This window comes from Laetiporus sulphureus, assembly GCF_001632365.1.
Source record: "Laetiporus sulphureus 93-53 unplaced genomic scaffold LAESUscaffold_21, whole genome shotgun sequence".
NCBI classification, from domain to species: Eukaryota; Fungi; Basidiomycota; class Agaricomycetes; order Polyporales; family Laetiporaceae; genus Laetiporus; species Laetiporus sulphureus.
In genome coordinates, this window is record NW_024468530.1 from 95,979 (window position 1) to 120,449 (window position 24,471).

The 24,471-nt window shown below is 52.0% G+C and overlaps 10 protein-coding genes across 10 annotated transcripts; 8 read left to right on the forward strand and 2 right to left on the reverse strand.

Moving 5' to 3' along the window:
- Window positions 1–108: 108 nt before the first annotated feature.
- Window positions 109–1,789, forward strand: LAESUDRAFT_759427 (uncharacterized protein; the record flags this gene model as incomplete). The annotated part of the gene is made up of 2 exons (XM_040912595.1): window positions 109–1,231; window positions 1,281–1,789. The coding sequence occupies 2 exons, from the start codon at window positions 109–111 to the stop codon at window positions 1,787–1,789; spliced, it is 1,632 nt and encodes a 543-aa protein (XP_040763970.1).
- A 1,059-nt stretch (window positions 1,790–2,848) lies between these two features.
- LAESUDRAFT_750066 (uncharacterized protein) lies at window positions 2,849–4,689 on the forward strand. The gene is made up of 3 exons (XM_040911593.1): window positions 2,849–4,058; window positions 4,117–4,563; window positions 4,617–4,689. Exons 1-2 carry the CDS (start codon window positions 2,909–2,911, stop codon window positions 4,317–4,319), a joined length of 1,353 nt encoding a protein of 450 aa, XP_040763971.1. The 5' UTR covers window positions 2,849–2,908; the 3' UTR covers window positions 4,320–4,563; window positions 4,617–4,689.
- A 99-nt stretch (window positions 4,690–4,788) lies between these two features.
- Window positions 4,789–5,687, forward strand: LAESUDRAFT_726046 (uncharacterized protein). The gene is made up of 2 exons (XM_040908945.1): window positions 4,789–5,045; window positions 5,107–5,687. The coding sequence occupies exons 1-2, from the start codon at window positions 4,805–4,807 to the stop codon at window positions 5,289–5,291; spliced, it is 426 nt and encodes a 141-aa protein (XP_040763972.1). The 5' UTR covers window positions 4,789–4,804; the 3' UTR covers window positions 5,292–5,687.
- Window positions 5,688–5,938: 251 nt separating this feature from the next.
- LAESUDRAFT_726047 (cytochrome P450) lies at window positions 5,939–7,901 on the forward strand. Its single transcript, XM_040908946.1, has 5 exons — window positions 5,939–6,292; window positions 6,358–6,471; window positions 6,534–6,608; window positions 6,673–7,656; window positions 7,714–7,901. The coding sequence occupies exons 1-5, from the start codon at window positions 5,973–5,975 to the stop codon at window positions 7,772–7,774; spliced, it is 1,554 nt and encodes a 517-aa protein (XP_040763973.1). The 5' UTR covers window positions 5,939–5,972; the 3' UTR covers window positions 7,775–7,901.
- On the reverse strand, window positions 7,896–8,596 carry LAESUDRAFT_726049 (uncharacterized protein). The gene is made up of 4 exons (XM_040908947.1): window positions 8,387–8,596; window positions 8,266–8,335; window positions 8,144–8,211; window positions 7,896–8,087 (listed from the first exon to the last, which is right to left on the reverse strand). Exons 1-4 carry the CDS (start codon window positions 8,510–8,512, stop codon window positions 8,019–8,021), a joined length of 333 nt encoding a protein of 110 aa, XP_040763974.1. The 5' UTR covers window positions 8,513–8,596; the 3' UTR covers window positions 7,896–8,018.
- Window positions 8,597–10,237: 1,641 nt separating this feature from the next.
- Window positions 10,238–10,862, forward strand: LAESUDRAFT_653937 (uncharacterized protein; the record flags this gene model as incomplete). Its single annotated transcript, XM_040904457.1, has 2 exons — window positions 10,238–10,535; window positions 10,600–10,862. 2 exons carry the CDS (start codon window positions 10,238–10,240, stop codon window positions 10,860–10,862), a joined length of 561 nt encoding a protein of 186 aa, XP_040763975.1.
- A 4,097-nt stretch (window positions 10,863–14,959) lies between these two features.
- On the forward strand, window positions 14,960–15,780 carry LAESUDRAFT_726054 (uncharacterized protein). Its single transcript, XM_040908948.1, has 4 exons — window positions 14,960–15,161; window positions 15,213–15,290; window positions 15,339–15,395; window positions 15,449–15,780. The coding sequence occupies exons 1-4, from the start codon at window positions 15,123–15,125 to the stop codon at window positions 15,521–15,523; spliced, it is 249 nt and encodes an 82-aa protein (XP_040763976.1). The 5' UTR covers window positions 14,960–15,122; the 3' UTR covers window positions 15,524–15,780.
- Window positions 15,464–17,955, reverse strand: LAESUDRAFT_726056 (thiolase-like protein). The gene is made up of 12 exons (XM_040908949.1): window positions 17,833–17,955; window positions 17,720–17,746; window positions 17,623–17,662; window positions 17,484–17,551; window positions 17,074–17,419; window positions 16,879–17,009; window positions 16,565–16,828; window positions 16,432–16,506; window positions 16,283–16,379; window positions 16,212–16,226; window positions 15,997–16,150; window positions 15,464–15,943 (listed from the first exon to the last, which is right to left on the reverse strand). The coding sequence occupies exons 1-12, from the start codon at window positions 17,890–17,892 to the stop codon at window positions 15,835–15,837; spliced, it is 1,386 nt and encodes a 461-aa protein (XP_040763977.1). The 5' UTR covers window positions 17,893–17,955; the 3' UTR covers window positions 15,464–15,834.
- On the forward strand, window positions 17,941–19,314 carry LAESUDRAFT_185654 (chloroplast lipoate protein ligase). The gene is made up of 3 exons (XM_040901498.1): window positions 17,941–18,887; window positions 18,972–19,234; window positions 19,296–19,314. Exon 1 carries the CDS (start codon window positions 18,070–18,072, stop codon window positions 18,874–18,876), a length of 807 nt encoding a protein of 268 aa, XP_040763978.1. The 5' UTR covers window positions 17,941–18,069; the 3' UTR covers window positions 18,877–18,887; window positions 18,972–19,234; window positions 19,296–19,314.
- A 1,054-nt stretch (window positions 19,315–20,368) lies between these two features.
- LAESUDRAFT_759435 (glycoside hydrolase family 16 protein) lies at window positions 20,369–21,839 on the forward strand (the record flags this gene model as incomplete). Its single annotated transcript, XM_040912596.1, has 8 exons — window positions 20,369–20,520; window positions 20,620–20,784; window positions 20,852–21,016; window positions 21,075–21,164; window positions 21,222–21,450; window positions 21,508–21,595; window positions 21,649–21,711; window positions 21,766–21,839. The coding sequence occupies 8 exons, from the start codon at window positions 20,369–20,371 to the stop codon at window positions 21,837–21,839; spliced, it is 1,026 nt and encodes a 341-aa protein (XP_040763979.1).
- Between the last annotated feature and the right edge of the window lie 2,632 nt (window positions 21,840–24,471).

Here is a 24,471-nt window from a genome sequence, read left to right on the forward strand (position 1 = left end):
AGCCTCGTTCGACTCCGTCAGCTTCGCGATACGCTGGCCTCGAGGGACATCCCTTCCCACAATTCCCCGGTAATCACCCCACTTTCACTCACGCCCTCTGCTGCAAGCATGGACCCTGGCCAGGATGCAATCGCTCTGACTGGCTCTGGATCAGAAGCCGTAAACACATTGGCAAGGCTCCGGAGGGAGATGGCTACACTGCTGGCACGACCTCGCTCGGAATTTGGAGAGATTGATCCTCAACTTGACGTCTCTCGAACCCTCGACGTCGTGCGTGAGGCTCGTCGCAGGATGGAACAGCTAAACCAGCCCTCTGGCGACTCGCGCACGCAAACCCGCCTCCGTGCTCCTCAATCAGCAGGGCCGACGAGATTCGGCCCACGTCCAGAGCCATCACACCATCGTCTCTCAGCCGCTCGATGGCAGTCGCAGCCACTCTCACGGTCAGACTTTAATTCCGCGGATGCGTCCACTACCTTAGGAAGGCGCGTCGCTGCTAGGACGGCCAGCGGACAGAGCTCCAGCACGAACGCATCCCAAACACTCAGAGATAACCCTGCGGAAACCGCGAATGAGATTTTGGCTCGAGCAATGAGGTACCTTGCTGAGCATGACGAGCAGATGAACGCAATGGTACAGCGAGCCCGATCGGCTAGCGTGCCACCAGCGGCCAGTGGCTCCGGCGCTGACGCATCTCAGTCTGGGGATCAACCGCGCGGGGAAGATAACGGAGAGGCGGAGCGTAGCTCTCGAATGCTTTCTCCGCTGTTTCTAAATATATCACCATCTCCTCAAACGGCACCTCAAACCGACCCGCTCGATGCGCCAGCGCCTCTCAGGTCCAGCCAAACCAGCCAATCAGTGCCAACGCAGACCCGGCCTCCCAACGTTCGTCTCTCGCAAGCTCCTCCTCCCGAGGAGATTGCGCAGCCAATAGGCGGAAGCAGCTCATGGATGTTTGGGGAGGAGCGTGCGCTACCCGACTTGGACGATGACGATCCTTTCAGCTGGCTTCTGCCCTCACGTTCACGAGACGAGTTTCTCGGCCTCGGCGGACCAGTCAGGACACGCGAGCCGTATCGCTTTGCAGATGCTTTCATTGCCCCGGAGGAGCGTCGGAGACGTGACAGAGCTGGTCAGAGTATGGCTTATCCACAGACAACTCTAAGCTCCAGAAGCGATGCCGATATAGGCCAACAGAGAGCTTCTCGGCGCCCTAGGCGGGGATGGGGTGCGTCTGCTCCAGCGGATTTATCTACTCTGCTCATGATCTATTGCAGCACGTCTTGATCCAGACGGTGATGAGATACCGACAGATGAGGAGGAAGAATACGAGCGCCACCGAGCGCAGCTACGCGCTCGCGCCCTCCAGCTAACGTCGGGGCAGGCTTCACGGCGCTTCGACGTTGCGCCGCTGTTCCCGGAGCCACCGCCCCATCAACGACGACCGCTTTTCATGCCGACAACACAGTCAGTCTGGCAGTTCTCTAACGACGAGGATATCCAAGTGCGCATCAATCCAGCCTTACCTTCGTCAGACTCGCTGTCGGATTGGGAAAGACCTATCACCCCACGCGAAGATGATAATGAAAGCCTCGCGCCGACGGAGATTATACCTCGGGGTCCTCCGTCACCAGAGCTGATCGGATCCTCTATTCCCTTCTCTCCCAGCCCACTGCCTCTGCCTCTGATCGACCTATCTCCTTTGAAACATACTCGGCATCGGAAGTTGAGCTCTGCAAATCGGCGCATAAAAGTCTCTTCTGCGGCTTGCCTCGCAGGGCGGTGAACGATCGGTTGCACGCATACCAGCTTCCGGTTTCGCATCCATCAGTCTTTTCTAGATAGATATCCTAGGTCGTCTTGATTGCTAGTTCATCTGGTTTGGCTATGCTGACTTGGTATATTGCATGTGGATCCGGATACCATGGCTCATCTCAAATGCTTTCTTGCATAAAAAGTATTACTATCTGGTGGATAAATGACGTGACTTTCGCTTCGACTGCTACTTTATATCACTGAGGGCATGAGCCCACGATTCTGCCGGAAACATTTTGGACACATCACGATAATAGTCACAATGTAACTCTAATGTTACTGATGTAAACATCACAGAATAATTTGAATTATTTTGAGTGAGCTCATTGTGGAATAATAGTGATATTATGCAGAAAGATGCCAGGATGAGACAACAATTTTGCTCGGGCCAGCATTCATATAATAAATTGGTATCATTTTGAATGAATCTTAAGGGTACATTACAAATGTGATCAATGTGATGTTATGATGAGTACTAGATGCTTTCCATCATGTGTCAGCTGAAATCATCTTGAATGCATTGGGGATGTCCTAATATGATTAGCACATTACTATATATATAGTAATAACAATTATGTGATCACAATGAACCCATTGGAAACATCTTGAAGACATTATGGCCACTCACAGGTATCATTTGAGATTTTCTCCCAAGAAACATTTAGGATGCTGTCACAATAATGCTTGAATGCTGTCATCTGCAGCATTGGGGTCTCATTCTTGCATCTTTATGAATGCTATCAAAATTGTGCCACAATGTTGATGCTTAAAACATTTTAAAACATTCAAAATGATTTCAAAATGTATGCACTAAAAACATTGCATAATTATTTGGACTGTTATTGCAATGTGTCCAAAATGTTTCGGGTGGAATCATGGGCCCATGCCCCCGGTGTATGTTTGGGTTAATGAGGTGCGGATCGGAAGTAAACTTTAATAGCAGAACGATCATACATGTGGCATAGTTCTCATGAGAAGACGCTCATGGTGGCCCGCCCACCCGGCGAACACCGCTTAGTCACAAGTGTGGCGGGCCCATTTCCAGATCCTGACTACAGGTGTAGCAGCTCTCTTTTGTTATAGGTGTTAAATGCTGTCTGCTGGGACACTTGGATCAATGATGCACCCGTCCGACCGCATATTTCCAGGCGTCCGAGTCGCGGCCGAGCCGTACATCGCACAACTCGAAGCTGCGATCCTGCTAATTCCATGGTTGCTCGCATGCATTTGTCTGCTCACCACCTTCATCATCATAGCCAAATGCGCGACCAATAGGTGCCACTCGCCTCCGGAGCATGCTTCGCAAGCGACCGCGGCTACAGTGACAATTCAAAAACGACGAACCGTGTTGGAGGTCGCGGCTGCGAAGACGAGACTTTGGACTTCACCAGCATCCAGAAGGCCACAAAGGAAAAGGCGTACCGTGGCTGCTGAACCTTTTGAACAAGATTTTACTTACCCTGCAAAGCGGCTACAAGCCAAACTGCACTCCGGAGATGGTATGGCCACAGACACGAGATGCCCACCGGATCTGTTGAAGGAACGCCTGCCTTCAAACGTTTCTGGCGGGATTTGCTTCTCAGGGATCAGCAAGCATGCGCTTCAAAACCGCCCGGTTTGTACGCCGATATATTTCGCCTGCGGGCGTGCACCTACTGCCCGATTCGTTGCGGCCGGCTCTGATTGTGCGCAGCGCTGGGCACCCAACGCCTTGGAGATTACAGACCCAGCACTACGCTACCTCGCATCTGTGTCCAAGCACACATATGCTGCATATCACGTTTTCCCTGCACCTTGGCCTTGGCACTCTGCATCGCAGCTTGTCCGATTGCAAGGCATGCGTACCTCCTCCATCTTGACGTCTTTGCTCCTCCACATGTTCAGTGAAGGTGCTGCCATCTATGTCTCTTCGTTCCCACTATGTCACACAGTACATGACTTGGCCATCCATCGGCATACTCTCGATGATGCGATTCTCACTATCATCGTCATGAAAATTAGCGATAGCTCCAGTGGCCCTTCTTCAGTCTCACACGCAATAATACTCGCCCCTTCCCCTGTCGAGCATTACCCTACCTCGGGTGGTGATGAAAAACGGGCAGGTAGTGAGGAACAGCGAAAGCCGAGGAAACGGGGTGGCCACAAATCTGCGGCAAGACGTGCCCGCGAGCGCGCGATGCAGTCACCGTTGATGAGTGTGATCACCAGTGATGACGATACTGAGCAAGTAATCATTAACGGTAAGAACTAGTTTACTCTATATGCTGACCATGATGCTGATCGTGGTTTTTCAACTAGATGAAGAAGGAGAGGATCTCTCTCGCAGAAAGCCAAGACGACGCGGTGGTCAGAAAGCCAATACAAGACGTCTCCGCGAGCGTGCGGAACGATCGTTGCTCACGACATCGGTTGCCAGCGTCGAAGACATCTCCTCACGATGTGTAAGTGAACGTGGCAGCAGCAATGTTCCCCGCAAAGGATGTAGCGTTAGCGAGATTTGACGTTGTATTGTACCTTCAAGTTTGTCTTGGTCGCCTCGCGCGGCGAATCCGATGATGCACGCCTATGGTCTTATGATTGCTCAGCGGGACTTCCAGGGAGACCGAAAAACATGGGCGGAAGGCGCCATGCCTTTCTACTCGTTAGGCGGCGCACATCGCTGCTATGTCGATGTTGTCGCTGCGGCACACGAGATCCGAAGAAGTATGGATGACTATATCATCTCTCAAACGCACTGATAGGCTGGTGCGTAAATAAACCGTTCGCTGGAATTACGTGAAAGCCAATTTTCTTCGCAGGAATATTGTTCCATATACGTACGTATGCAGATCGATGATACAGGAATGAAAGGCAATTTTGCGTCGCACTGCTGACAAATCTACAGGACAAACTAATATGTGCTTTAGTACGGAAATAAGGAGGTGCTCGAGGTCCTACCACCTCAACCTGAGTGCCGTTACTGTAACGCGATTCTCGTATCATCATCATGAAAGTTAGCGATAGTTCCAGCTGTGGCCCTTCTGTAGTCATACTCGCCCCTTCCTCTGTCGAGCATTACCCCGCCTCGGGTGGTGATGAAAAACAGGCGGGTAGTGAGGGGCAACGAAAGCCGAGGAGACGGGGTGGCCACAAATCTGCGGGAAGACGTGCCCGCGAGCGCGCAATGCAGTCACCGTTGATGAGTGTGATCACCAGTGTTGACGATACTGAGCAAGTAATCACTAACGGTAAGAACTGGTTTACTCTATATGCTGACCATGATGCTGATCGTCACTGTCTTCTAACTAGATGAAGAAGGAGAGGACGTCTATCACAGCCGCAAGCCAAGACGACGCGGTGGCCGCAAAGCCACTACAAGGCGTCTCCGCGAGCGTGTGGAACGATCGTTGCTCATGACATCGGTTGCCAGCATCGACGACATCTCATGCGCTGAATTATTGAACGTGGGATGTTCCGACCCGCAAAACATGTAGCGCTAGCGCGATTTGATGCTGTACCTTTGTCTTGGTCGCATCGCCTGTGTATCCGACGATGCTCGCCCATGGTCCTGTCATTGTTCAGCGGGGCTTCGAGAGAGACCGGAAAACATGGGCGGAAGGCGACACGTCTTCCTACTCGTTAGACAAGCACATCGCTGGCCATGTCGTTGTTGTCGCTGCGGTACACAAGGTCCGAAGAAGAAGTAAGGATGACCATAGCGTCTCTCAAACAGGCTGGTGCATAAACTTTAGACCGTTCGCTAGCATTACATGAAAGTCGATTTCCTTCGCAGGGATGTGGTATCAGTGCAACTGCGGGATGGTAGCCATTGTACGTAGCTTGCTGTGGCCACAGTTTGCTGTGTTCATGCCCGACGCGAACGACGTGACTTGCCTGTTCTGGATATCCCGCCGGATGTTTACAGCGGCGCCCTGCCGATGTTGAGCGGTCGGGACGAGCCCCGCCACGCCCGGATGGCGGCCAGGGCGGGCTTGGCACGAATATAACCGGTGATGAGTAAGCGGCCGTAATTCCGCTCATCGCCCGATTTTAATTGGACCAATGGGAGCGCGCGCGACGGGAATTTCTGTACGTCTAACAACCAACAAAATGTCCTTCCGTGTAAGGTGCCCGAATAACCGTATCCCGTTCTCTGCCCTCCCTTCCCGACCACCATGGCGTCCGCGATGAAGGACCACTCCATGAAGGCGACCATGCCCTCCTACACGTCGGGGCCCACCCACCGCGTCCCCTCCTCGTCTTTCCTCGCGTCCTCGTCCGGCTCTGCCACCTGGCTCTACACGACGCTCGCGATCGTCCTTGCGCTGCTCGTACTGGAACAGTCCGTGTGGAGATACAAGAAGCGTCATTTGCCTGGCGACAAATGGACGATCCCTCTTATTGGCAAGTTCGCCGATTCAATGAAACCTACGATGGAAAACTATATGAAGCAGTGGAACTCGGGCGCTCTCAGCGCTGTCAGCGTATTCAATATGTAATGTGTTCCCGAACCGTATCTTGGCAGCGCAGTTTATTGAGACACGTTGTGGCGGACATTAGCTTCATCGTGATGGCATCTACGAATGAGTTCGCGCGCAAGATTCTCAATTCGCCCACCCATGCCGAGCCGTGCCTTGTGCACTCCGCGAAACAGGTCCTCCGCCCCGATAACTGGTATGAATCTTCTTCTAATACCAGGAATGATGTCAGAGCTGACTTCTTTCATTGCCGTGCAGGGTCTTCCTGACCGGAAGGGCACATGTCGAGTATCGCCGAGTGCTCAACTCGCTCTTCACCCGCAAGGCGCTCGGGTACGTGACCTATCGAAGCCTGGTTCGCTCCGCACCTGTTGATGCTGGTTTGCGTTTGTTGCAGCGTGTACGTTCACATTCAGGATGTGATCACGCGCAAGTACTTCGCGGAGTGGCTTGCGGACGCCGCGAAGGACCCGGCCCCGAAGCCCATTATGATGAAGGCGCGCGACCTCAACATGGACACGTCGCTGCGTGTGTTCTGTGGCAAGCACATTCCCGACCACGCCGCGAAGGAGATCACGGACAAGTACTGGGCCATCACCATCGCGCTCGAGCTCGTCAACTTCCCGCTCGCAATCCCCGGTACGAAGGTGTACCGCGCAATCCAGGCGCGCAAGATCGCCATGGAGTGGCTCGAGCGTGCGGCGGCGGAGAGCAAGAAGGCGATGGCGGCGGGCGGCGAACCCGAGTGCCTTCTCGACCAGTGGGTGCACGACCTGCAGGACCCGGAGTACAAGGGCCGGCGCGACTTTAGCAACCTCGAGATGGCAATGGTCGTGTTCTCATTCCTGTTCGCGAGCCAGGACGCGATGAGCAGCGGGCTGATCTACGGGCTCCAGCACCTTGCGGACCATCCCGAGGTGCTTGCAAAGGTGCGCGAGGAGCAGGAGCGCGTGCGCGCGGGCGACTACGAGAAGCCGATCACCCTCGAGATGATGGACGATATGCCGTATCTTCGTGCAGTGGTCAAGGAGAGCATGCGCGTGAAGCCGCCCGTGACGATGGTTCCGTATAAAACGACGAAGGCGTTCCCGATCTCGGACGACTACACCGTCCCTGCGAACAGCATGGTCATCCCGTCATTCTACAACTCTCTGCACGACCCCGTGGTGTTCCCAGAGCCGGAAGCCTTCCTGCCTGAGCGCTGGCTGGATCCTGAGGGCAGTGCGAACCAGAATCCGCGCAACTACCTTGTGTTTGGCAGTGGCCCGCACAAGTGCATCGGTCTTGAGTACGCCATGATGAATATCGGTCTCGTCCTTGCCGATGCCGCCGTTCTCATGAACTGGGAGCACGTTCGCACCCCGGAGAGCGACAAGGTTCAGTAAGTCGACCTCTCTGTATGAGCCGTTCGTACATCTGCTGACGGTCCTTGACCCAGGATTATCGCGACGCTGTTCCCTCAAGATGGACTCCTGCTGAAGCTCAGTCCCCGTCAATGATTGCAGAGACAATTCGAGCTGTTTATCGTATCACCCACTATTAGTTTCATCCCGCTCTGAGCATATGGGGGGTCCGGCAGTATACCCCTCCTTCATTAATTTCTTGTCATGCTTTAGCTGTGTAATGTGCAAAATGCGAACGCCATCACGTCCGTCACGTTATATTGATCGCATGTGAAAGTGAGTATATGCTACAAAATACAAACAAAAAGTACAGTTTCAGGTCGTCATGAGGTGAGGGCGATCATTTCTGTGCTTCCTTTTCCACATCTTCCTTGAAGTCTCGTGCGCGTTCTCTGACATCTGCTGAAGTCTTCAGGGTATGCATTAGCAACAAATCTGCAGCCGAAGACACCGCGAGACGCTTACCTGGCTGGCTTTCTCGCTAGCTTGTTCTGCAGTCGCCTTTGCCTTGCCTAGTGCAGGGGCCACATGCACTGATATTTATCGATTCAGTCAAGTACTATCGCTGATGCAGCGGAGGCACTCACCCAACTTCTCCGTCGCCTCCTCGCCCTTCTCAATGGCTGATGCCAACCCCCGTCCTACCTTCAAGTTCGCCTATGCAGCCCGTGTCAGCGGCATCTTGCCCAGCAGCAGTCGACCACGCACCTCATGTGCGACCTCTTTGACCTTCTCTGTCACAGTCTTGCCTGCGATGGGCGAGACGTGGAATGCGCGTGACGCGCCGCGGACGGCGGGCGTAGTGGAAGCGAATGCGGTGCGAATCATGGACATGGTCGTCGTGATCGTCAAAGGTTATGTTATCGTTGTGAAGCTTTGAAGTTTCAGGTCGGTCGGTCGAGATAGGAGAAGATGGTGGAGGGGCGGGTGGCGCGTCTCCTCGCTGAAGTACTGTGGGCGGCGGTGACGTACTGGATTCCACGAGAGGGAGCGCATGATGAGATTTGATGATGTCACCTGCACCGGTGGCCCGTCGTGGCTGCTCGAGGGCATATCGAGATCGCCGGAGAATTCCACTGATCAAATTGTGGCCACCCACGGGACGAGCTGCAGCCATTAAATGAGCTTGAGTACGTTCAACGTGCCGATCTGTCTAGGGATTGTGTATTCATTTAATGAAGTCTGACACCGACTCTAGCTAGTGTATCCGAGTATTTAGAATTTCAGACTTCCACAGCGCGAAGCAACCTTGACACATGTGGGCCATCCGACGTACTTAGTAGGCGCATTCCTACACTCCTGACGAGAGACAACAGTCTCGCAAAGACGGAATACCTTAAGGGCCTTCCTCAGAGAGGAAACCACAGGATGGATTTGCGTGATGTCCATCACAATATGCAGACAGAATACATTCTGGTCTTTGTGTCACATCTTGTCTCCTTCGCAGTCGAACAAGTTTCATCATGGGCTACGTACCAGCTGGGTGGTTGGGATGATTACTCCGAAGAGATCAGATATTGAGATGTCAATGATTGCCCCGAGGACAGGACTAGCACGACTTTCGGATGCGCTTAACGATTCTTCTAACGTTTCGAAGTCCGTTCAAGTTGTTCATCGTTGTCGCTTTCAAAGATTTGAGGTCCATGCTGACGCTCCCCCCTGTGGCTGGCACCAACTTAGTAACGACAACGACTGCCATGGCGGCCTGCCGCAGTCGTCTCCCTTTCAAAGCAGGTCGCGACGTGTGCACGATCCCACACGTAGCTTCCAACTATCACGGTCTCGCGAGTACGACTCGACAGAAACTCAGTGCAGAGTTCTGAGATTGATTACGATGGCAGTGTAAGTGAACTAATTTGAAGACGCTCATATAATGGCTGACGGGCATGACTTGATACGGATAATCAGAATGTTGTGATTGAGCTGTCAGCAAGGTCCCGCTTTAGGGATGCGCCATATGCAATCACGACGCCGTTGCACATGGGCGCACTGCCCTTCGCTTAGCTTCAGGCAAGTATAAAGTTCAAGGAGCACCACAGTGCCACCGCCTCAATTAACAACGGACATGGTTGGTGGCGCTGCATTGTACCGAAACAATGTAAGTACATCAAGTTCTGCCTGGCTGTATGTCAGGTGCGTCTGTTCGATGCGATGGTTGCCTGATGCTGACGATGCCTCAGTCTTCAAAACATTTGTGTCCCCTCCCTCTCCTCGACTTTCATTGGCCTCCAGCATGCACCTCCCACGGTGTCATCGACACTGTGCGCCGACACGGTGGGCGCGGTGGCTCGGTTGAGCGTGGTAATGTTGCCTCTCCCGGCTACCGAGCCCACATATCGCGTCGCTCCATAGGCTTTGACGTGGTACCTGATGTTTCCAGATCGCACATCGCGGCACCGGTATGCGCACATCGAGCTCCCATGCCCACGCTTTCTATCTTCCGTCGTCGACCCGGACGTGTTGCCCGTCTCTTCCACTCGTTCTCTTTCGCTCTCTGCCCCTAGTCAGGACGACCACGACCATCTGGATACGGCAAGACCCTTCGCTCCTTGACCTGTCATGCCTCCGGCCGCAGTCACACTGATCCTCACGTGTCTCTGCTCAGTATGGTATCACAGCTTTGTCCTCTTCGCCTCTGCCGAATGGGTCAATATTACCATCGACGACACCTTCGGAGACAACGTTAACGGCCAGCAGTTCGTCTATTCACCAGACGATAAGTGGACGACTGGACAGAACTGCACCGGTTGCCTTGCCCACCCCAATGCGAGTGAAGCCTTCGATCACTCATGGCATGACTCGTCGTTCTTCCCCGAAATTGAAAGCAGCGCGCCCAGTGCTTCTGTGTCGTTCAATGGTAGGTCCTGTGTGGTTTCGGCCCCCTGTTGAGATCAACATGGTTGATTCGAATCGGGCCACAGGCACGGCAGTTTACGTCTATTGCATCATCTTTCATTCAGATTTCTCGCCAGATGGGTACACAAATTTGAATTTTGCGATAGACGGTGAGATGGTGGGCGAGCCGTTTATCTCGATACCCTCGAACTCGACCAGTATCGATTACAATCGCCTGGTGTACGCCAACAACTCGCTTTCATGGAGCCCGCACACGTTGACTATCACAAATGGCGCGAATGGTTCACAAACATCTCTAGCGCTCCTGGATTATATCCAATATACGTGAGTTGTAATTCAAAAAGAGCAACACGCTATGCGCACTACTTATATTCCTCCAACGGCAGCACAAAAGTGCAATTGATGCCGCCGTTGTCGTCCACGATAACATCTACAACGTCAGCATCGACGACAACGGTGTGGCGGACAGCTAAACCTAGCGGCATGGATACGCAGACACGTGCTATTGTCATTGCTACCACAACCGTTGGCGGCGCTATTTTCTTTGCTCTCTGCGCCTTCCTGGTGTATTTCTGCAGGCGCTATTCATATAAGACATATGGGCCACCAGCAGAGGGATTTTCCATCCAGCCGACACAGCGAACCCTATGTGAGAGCGAACGGTCCAGTGGTTGGGTGGAGGATACGTGGACGAACAACCTCGTCGGACAGCGGTTCTCTCACATATCGATTCGGAGTGTACGGCAGACACTTCTGACATTCATAAGCGGGTCGGGTAGGAAAGGCGAACGTGCCAAAGATGACACACCCGTGTCGTCGGGACTCTATGCAACGAAGGTTGAAGATGACGCACCGATTGTGCTGGAAACAATATCCGTTCGCCATGGAATCTCCCCATTGCACAAAATCGAAGGCTCCTTGATCGATGGAAGCTACCGTGCGAGCCGGGATGCGCTTGCCACTCCTCTTGTTCAGGCGAAATCGCTTTCCGTCACCATACCTGCACTCCCTCCTTTACCGAAGCCCATCACCTCGACGCCTCAGATATCATCCCCGCTTCCACCCATCCCCAGACCTTCTACAGCATCCAAGCTGCCCGAGCGCCCCAAGTCAGAAGCGGCGCCCTCGCATCCACCGCCGACCGTCAAGGCGATCCGCCGCCTGACGGATATGCCCGCGGCGAAGACGAGCCCGACCGCGCACCGCACGAGTGCATTCGGGAGCGACCGCATGACGATTATGACATCCACGAGCGCACTGACGACGCCGACGAGCTATGTCCCGTCGGGCTTCTTTATTTCGAACCCGAGCACGCCTTACCTCCCCGCCCGCGCGGACAGCGTGAAGACGGTGGACCCGATGCCGCTCGTACCGAATCGTCGCAGGTCCAGTGCGACTGAGAGTGGAAGCACACCCCAGGAGAACATCCTGCCCATCCCGAGGCGCGGGCGGAACCCGAAGGGCGGCACGAGCAGGAGTCGCTCGCGCTCGACGGATGGAGGGCACAAGTTACCTCGGTAGCTGGCGGGGATGACCGGCCGCCGTCGTGTCGCACGGCGAGTCTTTGGCTTCAGATTTGGCGTGGCGAGGTCACGAGATGGGTGTTTGCGGTATGATGCCGGACTATCTATATTCGATTAGTTCTATCCTCGCGTCCATTCGCTGGGCTATGTATTGGCTATGTATTGACACTGTTTCTTTGTTGTATCGGCTGACGGGTTGAATTCTTCGCGTTTCATTGGATGTTAGAGGGTAGTGATCTTTCTCGCTAGTTCGATGTGTGCTGAAATGTTCATAGGTCCTCACTTTGATCAAAATCATCATGTTTGGGGAGGGTACGTCTATGATTAGTCTGAATGCATGCTAGGATTTCTAACGGCTGGGTTTCTATCGCCTGTTATCTAGGGTAGGAGTTCGCGAATAATACTACCTTGTTCGAATAACTCACAATTCCATACCTTCGAGAGTACAAGGGCAATCCTCATCTAGGCGCATGACTGAGGTGTCTCGCTCAAATGCCGTCAGCTGATGGCGTTTTCTATTCCTCTAGTCTTCGGCAAGAAAACCTCGGTAGCATGACTGTCAAGCGCTTCAATGCCGTAAATACCCTGCCGCCCATTTAGGTACTTCATGGCCCATCCTTGCCGGTTCTCCTTATCGCTCCGCATGTCAACGTGCTGCATCTTGCCGTTCCTACATATGAAAAATTTTATTCTCGGACATTCGCCATAGGCTCCCCGTGAACGAATGATATTAATATGTAAGGCACGCCAAAGCAGGGTATCAAACACGTCGTACGACAGCTACAGCTATATTTCACAGCCTACTCAACTGGAACCCGGAAGGGAAACACTGCAATTGTGATATTGCCACAGTAAGTTTCGCGGTTTATTTCAACGTGCTCATGAGATGTGTTCGTCGCGTCGCGTCGCGTCATGAGCACATATATGTGGCAAAGGGCGTTCCTGTCTAAACACGCTTATACATGCCATAGGCCTCCGTGGTGTTGGTAAGTAGCGGAATCAGTATCGAACGTAGATGTCCACTACTGATCCCTTATAGATCGTGCCAGCTTGTGGTGAACGGCAGGATGATTAGCTACATTGTGATCGATGATCAGGACCAATTTGAAAGCCCACTTGCCGCACTATCTGTCCCACTATTCACTGACTCTGCCGAGGATACATAAACGTGAACACGTGGGATGCGAAAATGTCCTCCCTCACTGCTTCTCAAAATCTAATGCAGCCGCGCTGCAGCTTTCGGTCTCTGAGACAAGCATCTAGTACCTATAATACCGTGAGTGTGCCCTACAGGATCCCGTATTGCTCATGTTATCACGAGACGTCCTTGAAGTCACGATATTCGCTGACTATTATGTTGTTGCTGACTATGATGTGTACGTATAGACTCATCTGGCGTGGATCTGCGAAGACAACCTGAGAATGAAGAAACCCACGGTGGCCCAGCTTCCGAGACTGAAGGCCATAGCAAACTTGACAGCTTTAACTTTAATGAAGTCTCTCTTCCAATGTCGGCCAAGCGACTGCCAGTGTTGGTCAGAATCCTGACTTCGAGGCTTGGTGTGGGCCCTCTTGGTAGACATAGATCCCACACTGACGATCCTCTACGCCAAATCAGTCTGTGCGTTTCCATATGTGATTTCATATCAGCTCCTTCTCAATTTCTACATCGGCAAGAAGATCCGCGACGTGACGGAGAAATACTTGATCGCCGACTTTCACCCACACCACGATGCGAGATGATTCGCATGAAGCTGTTTGCATGTGCAGACCGGGCCTGGATTGAAATCTCTACGTCCTCATCGCTGTTTTTGATCGCTATATTGTGTGATACTAAACATATGCTGTCAGCATTTATAGCTATCATCGTCCTACTGAGTCAGAGCATAGCAATTTGCGGAAGAGATCGGTAAGCATTAATATGGCATGACTGGACTCAGAATTCTCTCCTATGCAGCTTATAGTTATATGTCCGTCTCTGCACGGTGAGTACTTGCTTCCCATCGTCATCACTCCAGAAATAACGTCTTTTCATAAGAGACTATGCGTATGGAATCACGAATGACGGTCTCTCCGTGGCCGTCCTGCGTGCGCTCTACCGCCCTGTATGAATGAAACTCTCAGCCGTAGCTGATGACGAGACACTGCAGCCATGTTCATGCAGTCCTTCGGCGACGTTCATTGGAGCGTTCATTGGACCGTGATCTATCTATAAATATCTATCTTGTCGCTGGACGCTGTCATGGTTATATGCGGCTCGAGTGTGGGTATGAAGGTACGAACTTGTCACAGTTTCGTGAGACATCGCCGCAGCGAGTGCTGAACTATTCTGACCATGCATGATGTTCAGGCCCTCAAGAGAGCTTCTTTTGTTCTTTGCAAGGCACTGCTCGGATCAACTCTACCCTTACCAGGACGGCCAGTCTCTTCCGATTCTTGCCATATCAATATATTTCTACTGTGATTCGCTTCAATTAGCATTTCTCCGACGAAGTTCGGTGAAAATGATTTTATTGCAAAGGCGTTCAAGGACTCGGTCCGTCATTTCCGACTAAATAGATGTGCCTTGTTATTTCTTCATCATATGCCAAGGAAGGTTCGCCGTCGTATCATGCTGACAGCACCGGACTTGGGGCCCAGTGGAGATGTCCTGCATCTGTCTCAGTGCTGTCGACCATGCTTAGCGCAACACATCATTAACGAGTCTGGGTTGCTCTCCTGCTCTGCGGAGTCTCGTCTGACCTTGCGTGGGGATGAAGTTCTCCTGTGAATGTTCGGCGTGGCTGAATGAATTCGGAGGCTCGCGGTAAGGCGTCACGGATCGCGGTCAGCATGGAGCAAGAAGCCCGTCTATTAAGCCCTTCGCGTACTCCGTTTGCCGCAAAAGTGGCGATATATCTTGCAGGATCCGTGTTGGCCCGACTGGTTTATTCGGTTCGAGACAAACGCTGGTACTCGCCGGATATAAGAATGAGAGGGGATTGAGCGGCTCTCTGCATTCTAGGCTCCTCTGCTCGTTACGACACTTACGACGTGCACTTTACCTGACGAACCTATCATCAAATATGTCTTTCTTCAAACTTTCACTCAACAAGACTCATAACGTTCGTGCATACCGGAGGGCTCGGCTAGCTGAGTGACTGAGCCCCACATAGCGATCCGGCGGCACTACTCGCAAGCCTGCATTGGATGTCGTTGATCTTTCAGGGTCCACCCAATACACGATTCAACTGGTTAGTCCCCACATAGTCGCATTGAACTCGCCTCACCGTTTGCACCAGCCACTCGCGTCGTCGAGTTCTTCTGGCCCAAAATCGACATCACGTTCTAGTGACGTGGTAGGTTGTCTCTTCGCTGTCGGACGTTCTCCCTATTTAACGCTCCTACGCAGGCCGAGATGCTCGACGAGGACAACATGGCCTGGGGGTCCCCACCGAAGAAAATTAAACACAACAAATCAACCTGATACTCGCAATAATGCATGCGCACTCGACTCTTCTCGAACGCGGGTAAAGCACAAGATGGACAGCGATGGTAATCTCCTGTGCTAAACCTCACGAATCACCGGGGCATCATGACCCACGAAAGGCCTTCCTGCACGCACATTGGACAATGGTCGGACATTCTGTTGGCAGACGAGTTATATATTTAATGAGCTATTATCATGTGCATAGTACTGTCATCGTTGATCGCACGAACAGATTTAATACATATATTCCAGATACAACGAGAGACTTTCATACAATCAGCTTAGGAAGGTGCAACAGCTCCGGGCGATTAGAGCCGCGCTCGCTCCAGAATATATGGCGAGGACTTGATCGACTTGACTTTGTCCACATCGGCCATAGAGACTGGCTTGCATTGATGACCATGGTTATAACCAAGCCTAGAAGAACTGGTCAGAGCCTTCGATAAACTTCTTCGCCGACTAAACCGCACCTGTCTCTTCCATCCTCGCCTTCCGCATTGAAGAACTCAGGCCGGCGAAGCAAGCTGCATACAACGGCCCCTCCGATGCCGATGTTGTGCACTAGGCCATATTTGCCCCTCTTGTCAGTGTCGAACAGACCGGGCGCTTGCATCGGTCCAGCCCCTGGAACAGTCGGACAGTCTTCGTTAGCATTCGCATCCTGTAGGCGGGTGTAGAAGCTCACACTGTCGCAATTGCACTGATAGCCGAGTGGTGAGCGGTGTTTCTGCGGACGGATGCACGAGAGCTACTTACTGGTGATATAGAAATGCATACCTAGACCGGTTGCTCCGAGCGGGTGGCCCTTCGCTTCAAGGCCACCACTGGGGTTGATCACGTATTTCCCACCGTACTGAGATGAAAGCTGTTGGTGAATGTTCAATTGGGATTCATGAGTAACGTACCGTGATATCCCCTTCCTCGACCATTCGGTGCGCTTGGCCAGGTTCGCATAGTCGAAGCGCCTCGTACGTGATCAGCTGTTGAGAATGATGTCAGGAAAGGAAAGCAGCTCGCCGGGCGTAGTGTCAGGTGTACCTCGTTGGCTGCAAAACAATCGTGCAACTCAACCACGCCAACCTGATCTCTGCCATCGCGCTCATTGAATCCAGCATCATGGAATATCTTATCTGCACATTTCTGCGTCATTCCAAAGCCGACAACTTCCATGGCACTCTTGCTCTCAAAGGTCTCCGGTTCATCGGTGTACAGCGCCTGAGACACAATCTCAATTGCCTGGTTTTCCAGTTTGTGCTTGTGCACGAAATCCTCTGAAGCAACAATGCAACAGGCAGCGCCATCCTGAGGATGGTCCGTGAGCAGACGTTGACAACTATCATGAATGGACAAACTGAAGTAGGACTGCACATGAACTTTGTCAGCTGCTTGTTGATCTTGGGAGCAGCGAGAATTTGTTCAACTGTCCAACCGTCTCGGAATTGCGAATATGGATTATTAACTGAATGCTTGTGATTCTTAGACGCTAAAGGTGAGCATGCCATCAGCACATATGCTCGTTAACATTAAACTTTTTGACAAAGCCTAACCAATCTGCGCAAGATGCGTCATGTTCGCTCCATGTTTGTCAAAGTATTCTTGTGCTGCGTTGGCGAACATCCTCGGGGCACCAGGCCCATAATTCTGACCACTACTGAGCTTCACCTCAGCTTCTTCCGTTGCATCAGCGAATGGGGCAGTGGGGGACGGCCTGTCGGGAAAGTTTGTGCCGAGACTGCCCGGCGCCATCCTTTCAAAGCCTAGCGCGAGGGCGCATTCCGCCAGTCCGGATTTTACCATGTTGTTCGCATGGTAGAGCGCGGTGCTCCCGGTTGAACAATTGTTGTTGACGTTCGTGATAGGTATGCCAGTCATGCCGAGACTATATAGTGCTCTCTACGAGTATGTACGGCGTCAAATTCTCAAATTGGTTGTATTGCGTCTAGCGATGGTCGCTCACCTGGCCACTCGTGGAGTCACCGTAGCAGTACCCTACGAAAGCGGTTTCCACTGCATCATATGTGATGCCTGTGTTGTTGAGTTGGTTCGAATTGGTAATCAATGGTTCTCAATGCCACATGAGTCAATTGAAGCGTCACCTGCATCGAGGAGCGCTTTCGTTGCGGCTTCTAGTCCCATCTATACATTATTCCTCATCAATGAGCGTTCCATGTTCATGATAAAGATTGCACTCACGTCTTCTGTTGTCCGTGTAGCTCGAGGCTGACAGAAATAAGAGAGTCTTCGTTATACAGTTCGTGACGACTCGAAAATTGCAAGACAGCATGGATCTCCTGCTCAATGCTCACCTTGATGAATGCAGTACATCCTGCTCCCACGATGAAACTGCGTCGTCCTTTCGAGTTCATGTTGGGTCTGCTATCTCGTCAGATGTCGTCGAACGAGAACAAGAGGAGCAAGGCACGCTAGGCTGTACATTGTTATTGTAGTCGGCTGCTGCTCGAGCGCGCACGATCATATGCCTTGTCGGCAGGCAGCCTCGGGCGCTTAATTGTTAACGATGCCCGTAGTTGTCAGCTTTGCTCATGACCACGATGTCCTCTCTCCCGCCAATATTCTATCACTATTTCTCGACACCTCTTCCATACGCAAGGACCCTATCTTTACAGGAATATTTGCATAAGATTCAACTCACCCAGCGACGCGCTGGTGTGAATTACAAGGATCTACTGCTATTGCTGCAGCATCGACCAGTGTATACGGCTGGACGCAGACAGGTGTCCTCTTCTCCGGAGGTCGTGGCTGAGGCAGCTCGCCTGAGAGATATTGGTGCAGACTTTGTTGCTACGCAGCGGGGGGGTGAGACGACGTACCATGGACCCGGTCAGATTGTCGGCTACCCGCTTTTGGACCTCGGGCGCTGGTCGCCCCCACTCGGCATCCGAGAGTACATATGCAAAATGCAGAAGACCCTCGAGGCGCATCTTTTGGAGGCACACGGCATCAGGCATTACCCGAGCGAGCACACCGGTGTTTTCTTAAACGACCACACGAAGATTGCCAGTATCGGGGTACAGGTTAGGCATAGGTTGACAACCCACGGCTTCTCTCTTAATATCACCCGAGAACCCCTTGCGTGGTTCTCAAGGGTGGTTGCGTGCGGGCTGGCGGGTGTCGATGCTGGATGTATTGCCGATGCTACCACCCGTCCCAACACTCATATCACTGTGGAAACCGAGGTGGATGGATTGGTGACTAGGTTTGGGAAAATGTACGGAAGAGATATGGCCAAACTCAATATGGGCAGCGAGGAGGAAGTGGTGCAAGCGATACGGGCCGTAGAGAAGGAAGCAAAGCAGGCAGAAGGCTGGCTTGAAGCACCAACTCAATAGTCTGTTTCGAGGTTCGTCCCCGTTTTCGATCGTGTTCGGAACGTCTGTCGTTTGATTGGATTGCTGTCGTGTTGATCACGCCATACTGGGTCCAGGCTCCAAATTTGAGGAACAACCAACTACCGATTCGAACCATGCTATTGTTCGTTATATAAACTCAGGGCCGGACCTTAGCGGTCAAGACATTACAGAGACTGCAAGGCTCGCGACGATACCGGAATCGGAAACACGTAGATAAGGGATACGCAATTATATGGGCTTCTGAACTCCTGGTTCTCTACACGCACGACTCCGCTCACGCAAGGCCTACAGGGCAAGTTCTCACCATCAACTTATACCTTTTGCGCTGAATGTGCTGGTATGCCGGATGCATATTGAACGTAGGTTAGGCTGGCAGTATTTGATCCGCAGACTGTGAGGAATTGACATCATCGCCGCCGATAGTCATGCACCTGATGACTCGGTGTCCCGCCGCTCTCAGCCCAAGCCCGAAGGTTTCTTCCGTAGCGCGGAGCTCATGTGGTTTGTTAATGCAAACACTACTCAGACGAACGTGCGGTAAACCCCCGGCAGCTTGAATCACTTGACGTTCATCATGCCAAATCAAGTTGTCTTCCCTCATGTCCTTCGTGGACGATCTACATACTGCGTCTGCGTGCAACTTCGAATCGCTGTCCCGCTCGGCGTTACCATGTACATGTGTCTGACCTTACACGTGTAGACGCTTTGAATGCTTGCTCCGTTCTTCCTCCGGTTCTCGGCTGAAGTCCTGAGGTCGTCTTCAGGTACTGTACCCTCGCAATACCCGTAAGATCGTTAGATCGTTCTCACATATCGTCACATGCAGCATATACTCCACCTCCTCATGTCCCCGGGCGTTGTGCGAGCCTCGCAAGTGATGGCATTTCTGGGCGCTTTCATAGACTGATCGATAGTTACGCCGCAATGAGTCTACCAATGCACCCTCCGACGTATTGCACCCATCCATTCCACGGGAACGAACTAGCTAATTCGGCCATCCCTATGAGAATGGGCGAACATGGACCGCATGGTTTGGCTACGGCCCATGAGCAGAGCCTCAAGCGAGCTCCATCCGTTCATGAGCAGCTGTTGTCAGGTGTAAGAGCCCGTGCATTGATCTTCTGGACGTTCCATCTGGCAATCAGGCCATGACCGCCTGTATTTGGCTCTCACATGCTTCTGCCACCGATGCCCATGCTGGCGCTGCGAAGCGGCTCAGGACCTGAGTCCGCAGGTTCGGTTTGCAATGACTGTTCTAGCGATGAATCTCGGGAAGGCATGCGTCTTCAGTGCACATGCGACAAGATCTCGGAGGCACATGGATGAGCCTCAACATCCTGGGACAATGTCTGCCAAATGTCTCGATTATAATATGGTCTGACCCACCGAGAGGTATAAAGCGCGTCCATTCGCGTCGTGAACGTCAGCCTCCTGTTGCTCCGTTGGCCGACCCTTCCCCTCTTCCAGCATCATGTGGTCTGCACTTACATCCCTCCTGATAACCTCAACTTTGGCCTTGCGAGCGCTCGCGGAGACTTGGTCAATAGATGCCACCTATATTGGTCAAGATTTTCTTAATGCTTGGAGCTTTGAAAACATCACGGACCCTACCGGTGGAAGAGTGTGAGTAGCAGCTTCTAGTTCGCACTACGTGGCTCGCCCTGCGATTAGTGTCGCTCATTCGTACGCTTGCGCGGCCTGTGCTGACGTTACTTAACCTAGAACCTACGTAGACCAGGCAACAGCGCTAGCGGACAACTTGACCTACGTTACGGACGACACGCTCATCATGCGCTGTGACTATACGACAGTTCTGACATCCGATGATCCAGGACGGAACAGTGTCCGTATCAAGAGCAATGCACAGTACAACTACCATGTTACTGTGTGCGTTACAAATAGAAAGCTTCTTCGCCAAGCCGTTGACCCTCATTTCCCATAGTTTTAATATTAGGCACATGCCACAGGGCTGCGCCACCTGGCCAGCTGCGTGGGAAACCAATGACAGCGATTGGCCAACAGCGGGCGAGGTCGACGTCGTGAGTGCGCGCGTTCTGCATGGAACGCCTTATGCGACTAATAAGTACACCTTATCTAACCTCCTGGACGACGCGATGCTGTAGTGAGTCGACTGTCACGCATCATCTTCACCTCATCTCTGATGTTACTGTCGGTAGGATCGAGGGTGTCAACTCCGTGACCCCAAACACAATTTCGCTGCATGTTGGTAGCACATGTGCGATGCCAGATAGTCTCAATGAGACGGGGTTAGTAATAGTCTGAAACTTCGGACAAAGTCTGGCTCAGCAGCATTTTTTGTTCAGCACTCCAGGGTCGACTGACTGCGATACGTACACTGACAACAACAGTGGTTGCAGTGTGCAAAACCCTACAGACAATAGCTTCGGCCCCGACTTCAACGAAGCAGGAGGAGGATGGTATGCGATGGAGAGGACAGCTGACTGGGTGAATGTGTGGTTCTGGACGAGAGATGCCACCGATGTACCTTCAGACGTTTCTAGCGGCGCTGATTCGATCGATACGAGCAACTGGGTACGTGGTCTCACGACGAGTCTTCCACAGAATGTGCCTTACTATCGTCGCACGCAGGGAACCCCCATCGCGTACTTTCCTAACACCGATTGCGATATCGACTCAGTCTTCGCAGCCAACAATATCATCTTCGATCTAACTCTTTGTGAGCAGTATTGCATCGTCGGTATTTTCCAAGTACTGAACTTGATTTCCAAGGTGGCGATTGGGCCGGTGTAGCCTCAATTTATGAAGCTGCTGGCTGCTCGGGTACCTGCGACGGTATGTAATCTTCACATTTCATGAGACTGGGTACCAGCTGACATCGCTTACCAGATTTCGTGAATGAAAATCCAAGCGCTTTCTCCGAAGCGTACTGGGATGTGGCTTCTGTTCTGGTCTATACGTGAAAACCAGTCCTCGCACTGGCATGACATCTCTCACGCTCTCCCATGTTCCTCATTTGGCTGGCATTATCATTCCATACACATCGATGGGGTAATCGCTGGAGCATCACGCCTGTATTTGTACCTGGTATCGCAACACAGTAGGCTCAGTTCCGTTGTTCATTGTCACAGTCCCACGTCTGAATGTATTCCTTCACAATGCATCTTCTATGAATCAAACGCTGGCCATAAATGTTCTCAGAAGCAGATCTGCGAAGCTAGCCAGAAGACATCGCTGGGCTTTCGAAGCATGGCATTGGTCGATAAGTATGTATTGCGTCCGGAACATGCGCTGAAAACCGCACAAAATAGTCTCCCGTGGGCAGACGAGACGATTCTTTCAAACCTCCGCGGGAATGCTCCAGATATCCTTGTCTGACCAAGGAGTCGAATGCTGGAGTCGAATGCTGAAAAGCAGCGCGCATCATAAGCAGCGTACGACCGAATGGGTGAAGATCTCATCTCTACGTGCTAAGATTTGGTGAAGCGTATGCGACAGCTGCCAGTTACTATGCCGCTATGGTAAACTGCTTTGGTGCCAAATATGCTGCTTAATCTGCTTGCTCGCTTCCTCATAGTCGAGCACATGAGTTTGTAAGAACTCTTCCAATAAGCTGTCAGATTAGAAAAAGGAAACTCGGGAGGCTAATCACATCGATACGCCCTTGCCTATACCAGCCAGCCACTCTTCGGCATTGCTAGTACGATCTTTATGAGCCATACCACTGATCTAAGAGGAGTCGATAATCGTCCAACGAGCAGACACAGTCTCCTTATCATGGCGAATCAATTGCTAAAAGCGGTGCACCTGTTCTTGATTTCTTGGCAAGTTTTTCGCAATCGCTCCTCGCCAGCGGGTTGCAAGATGTCAAGCACCCCACAGTCCACACGTGGCGGTATCGTTCATCTTGACGGTAGGGTGGCGTGGAACGGCGGCGGACACGATCTCCTCATCACAGTGTGTCGTGTCGAGGCTATGAAAACACAACTTTGTTCGCAGCGCGCTGATTCAACGCAGCTGTGATGTTATATTCAGAGTGGACAATAGGCAGAGAAAGAAAGATCTTATTCACAAGTAGAGTGAACGTCAGACCCGAATGTCCATTCGCAGTCGTCATCGAAGCCTGGAGCATTTCTCTCGATATCCGCAAGGACCTTCCCCAAGCGTGCGCAAATTCTTCCTTTACATGGGTCTTCATTCCTCCACATTTCTTCGCTAATACGTTCTCCAGAATTTCTAGAAGCACTGCTCACCAATACAGCAGTTGGCGACCGGAATGCCTAGTCGCAATGTATTCGAGATAGGTCGGGAGTAAGTTCGTGTTCTTCCGGCCGAGAAGACCGCCGATGTTGAGTGTATCTGGATTAACGATGATGTTGCGATCAGGTAGTTCTCCGTTTGTGAAAACGAAGCGATCCTTTTTGACGAGTATATATTTCTATTTGCAAAATGACTCCGCGCGACGTGTGTCCACGACATGATCAACGATGGCGGCTCGCTCGCTTGATTTGTTCCTCTCATTCCACAATCTAGAACAAAAGAGCCTAGTCTTTCGGGAAGAACGTAGTGCCTGTGACCCGGCTGTCCGGCATACTTGAATGCGATCTTTCGCATTGAAAGCAAAATATCACATAGCTAATCCTCGGTGATTGTGCGCCCCGAGGCAGAGATCGTCCCATAGCGTGCTGAGGGGAATGCCTCGCACCTAGTCCAATATAATCGCGTACTCATTGTTGGGTGTTCGAACGAAGGCATGCATTCTTGGGACTATGAGCGTGCCCTCAAGGACGCAGCGCTCGAGGACAGTCATTGGAAACTTCACTCTCGCTACCATCTATCTTGAGCAGACGCGATGGCATCAGATGGCAATGGAAGCGACGATTAATGATGGGGGTGGTGGAGCTTTCGAGATGGATGAGGTCTTTGTGTACGAGCGGCGGCGATTTCCACGTCTGGTTGACAAAATCAGGCTCCCAGTTGACGTTCATGAATTTGCTGATGCCCCTTGCATGTTATCCGGAGTGAGCTGTCTGCTTTATGCGTAATTGTGCTAATTGTCCGCAGCTGCAGCATGAGGGCCGTTCAGGTATAGAAGCACGTTAGGAGCGACACTGCCTGTTATTTTTGCGATATGCAAATCTATTCATATATAAATCAGACATCATCGCGGGAAGATAGAACCAACTGAAGCCTACATGAACCGAGAAACTGCTCTGAATGTTTTGTGAAATCGCAAGCGATCTGCGCAGCCTGCTTCGTCATGAACGAGTAAAACACCCTCGTTCTGATCGATGTTGAAGAATGCACATTAACGTGAACAAGAAGGAAACAAAGGGGGCCGAGAACGTCGGAGGTGGAGAGGGCAGAAATGGCTGTGCTATTCTCATGCGTGGTAAGCGTCAGAACGCAGATGTGAATTTGAGATGGATTTCGTTGTGTAAATCCATTCCTAAGCTAGTGATGTATCCGGTGACGTTGGAGTCTAGGAGACCAGTTGGTCAACTTCGTCACATCTCGCAAGTGGAACTTAACGCCTCGGTATTGAAGAATTTTCATCCTTCTCGAATCTCATGTGAGCTGCGTACGATGGACTGC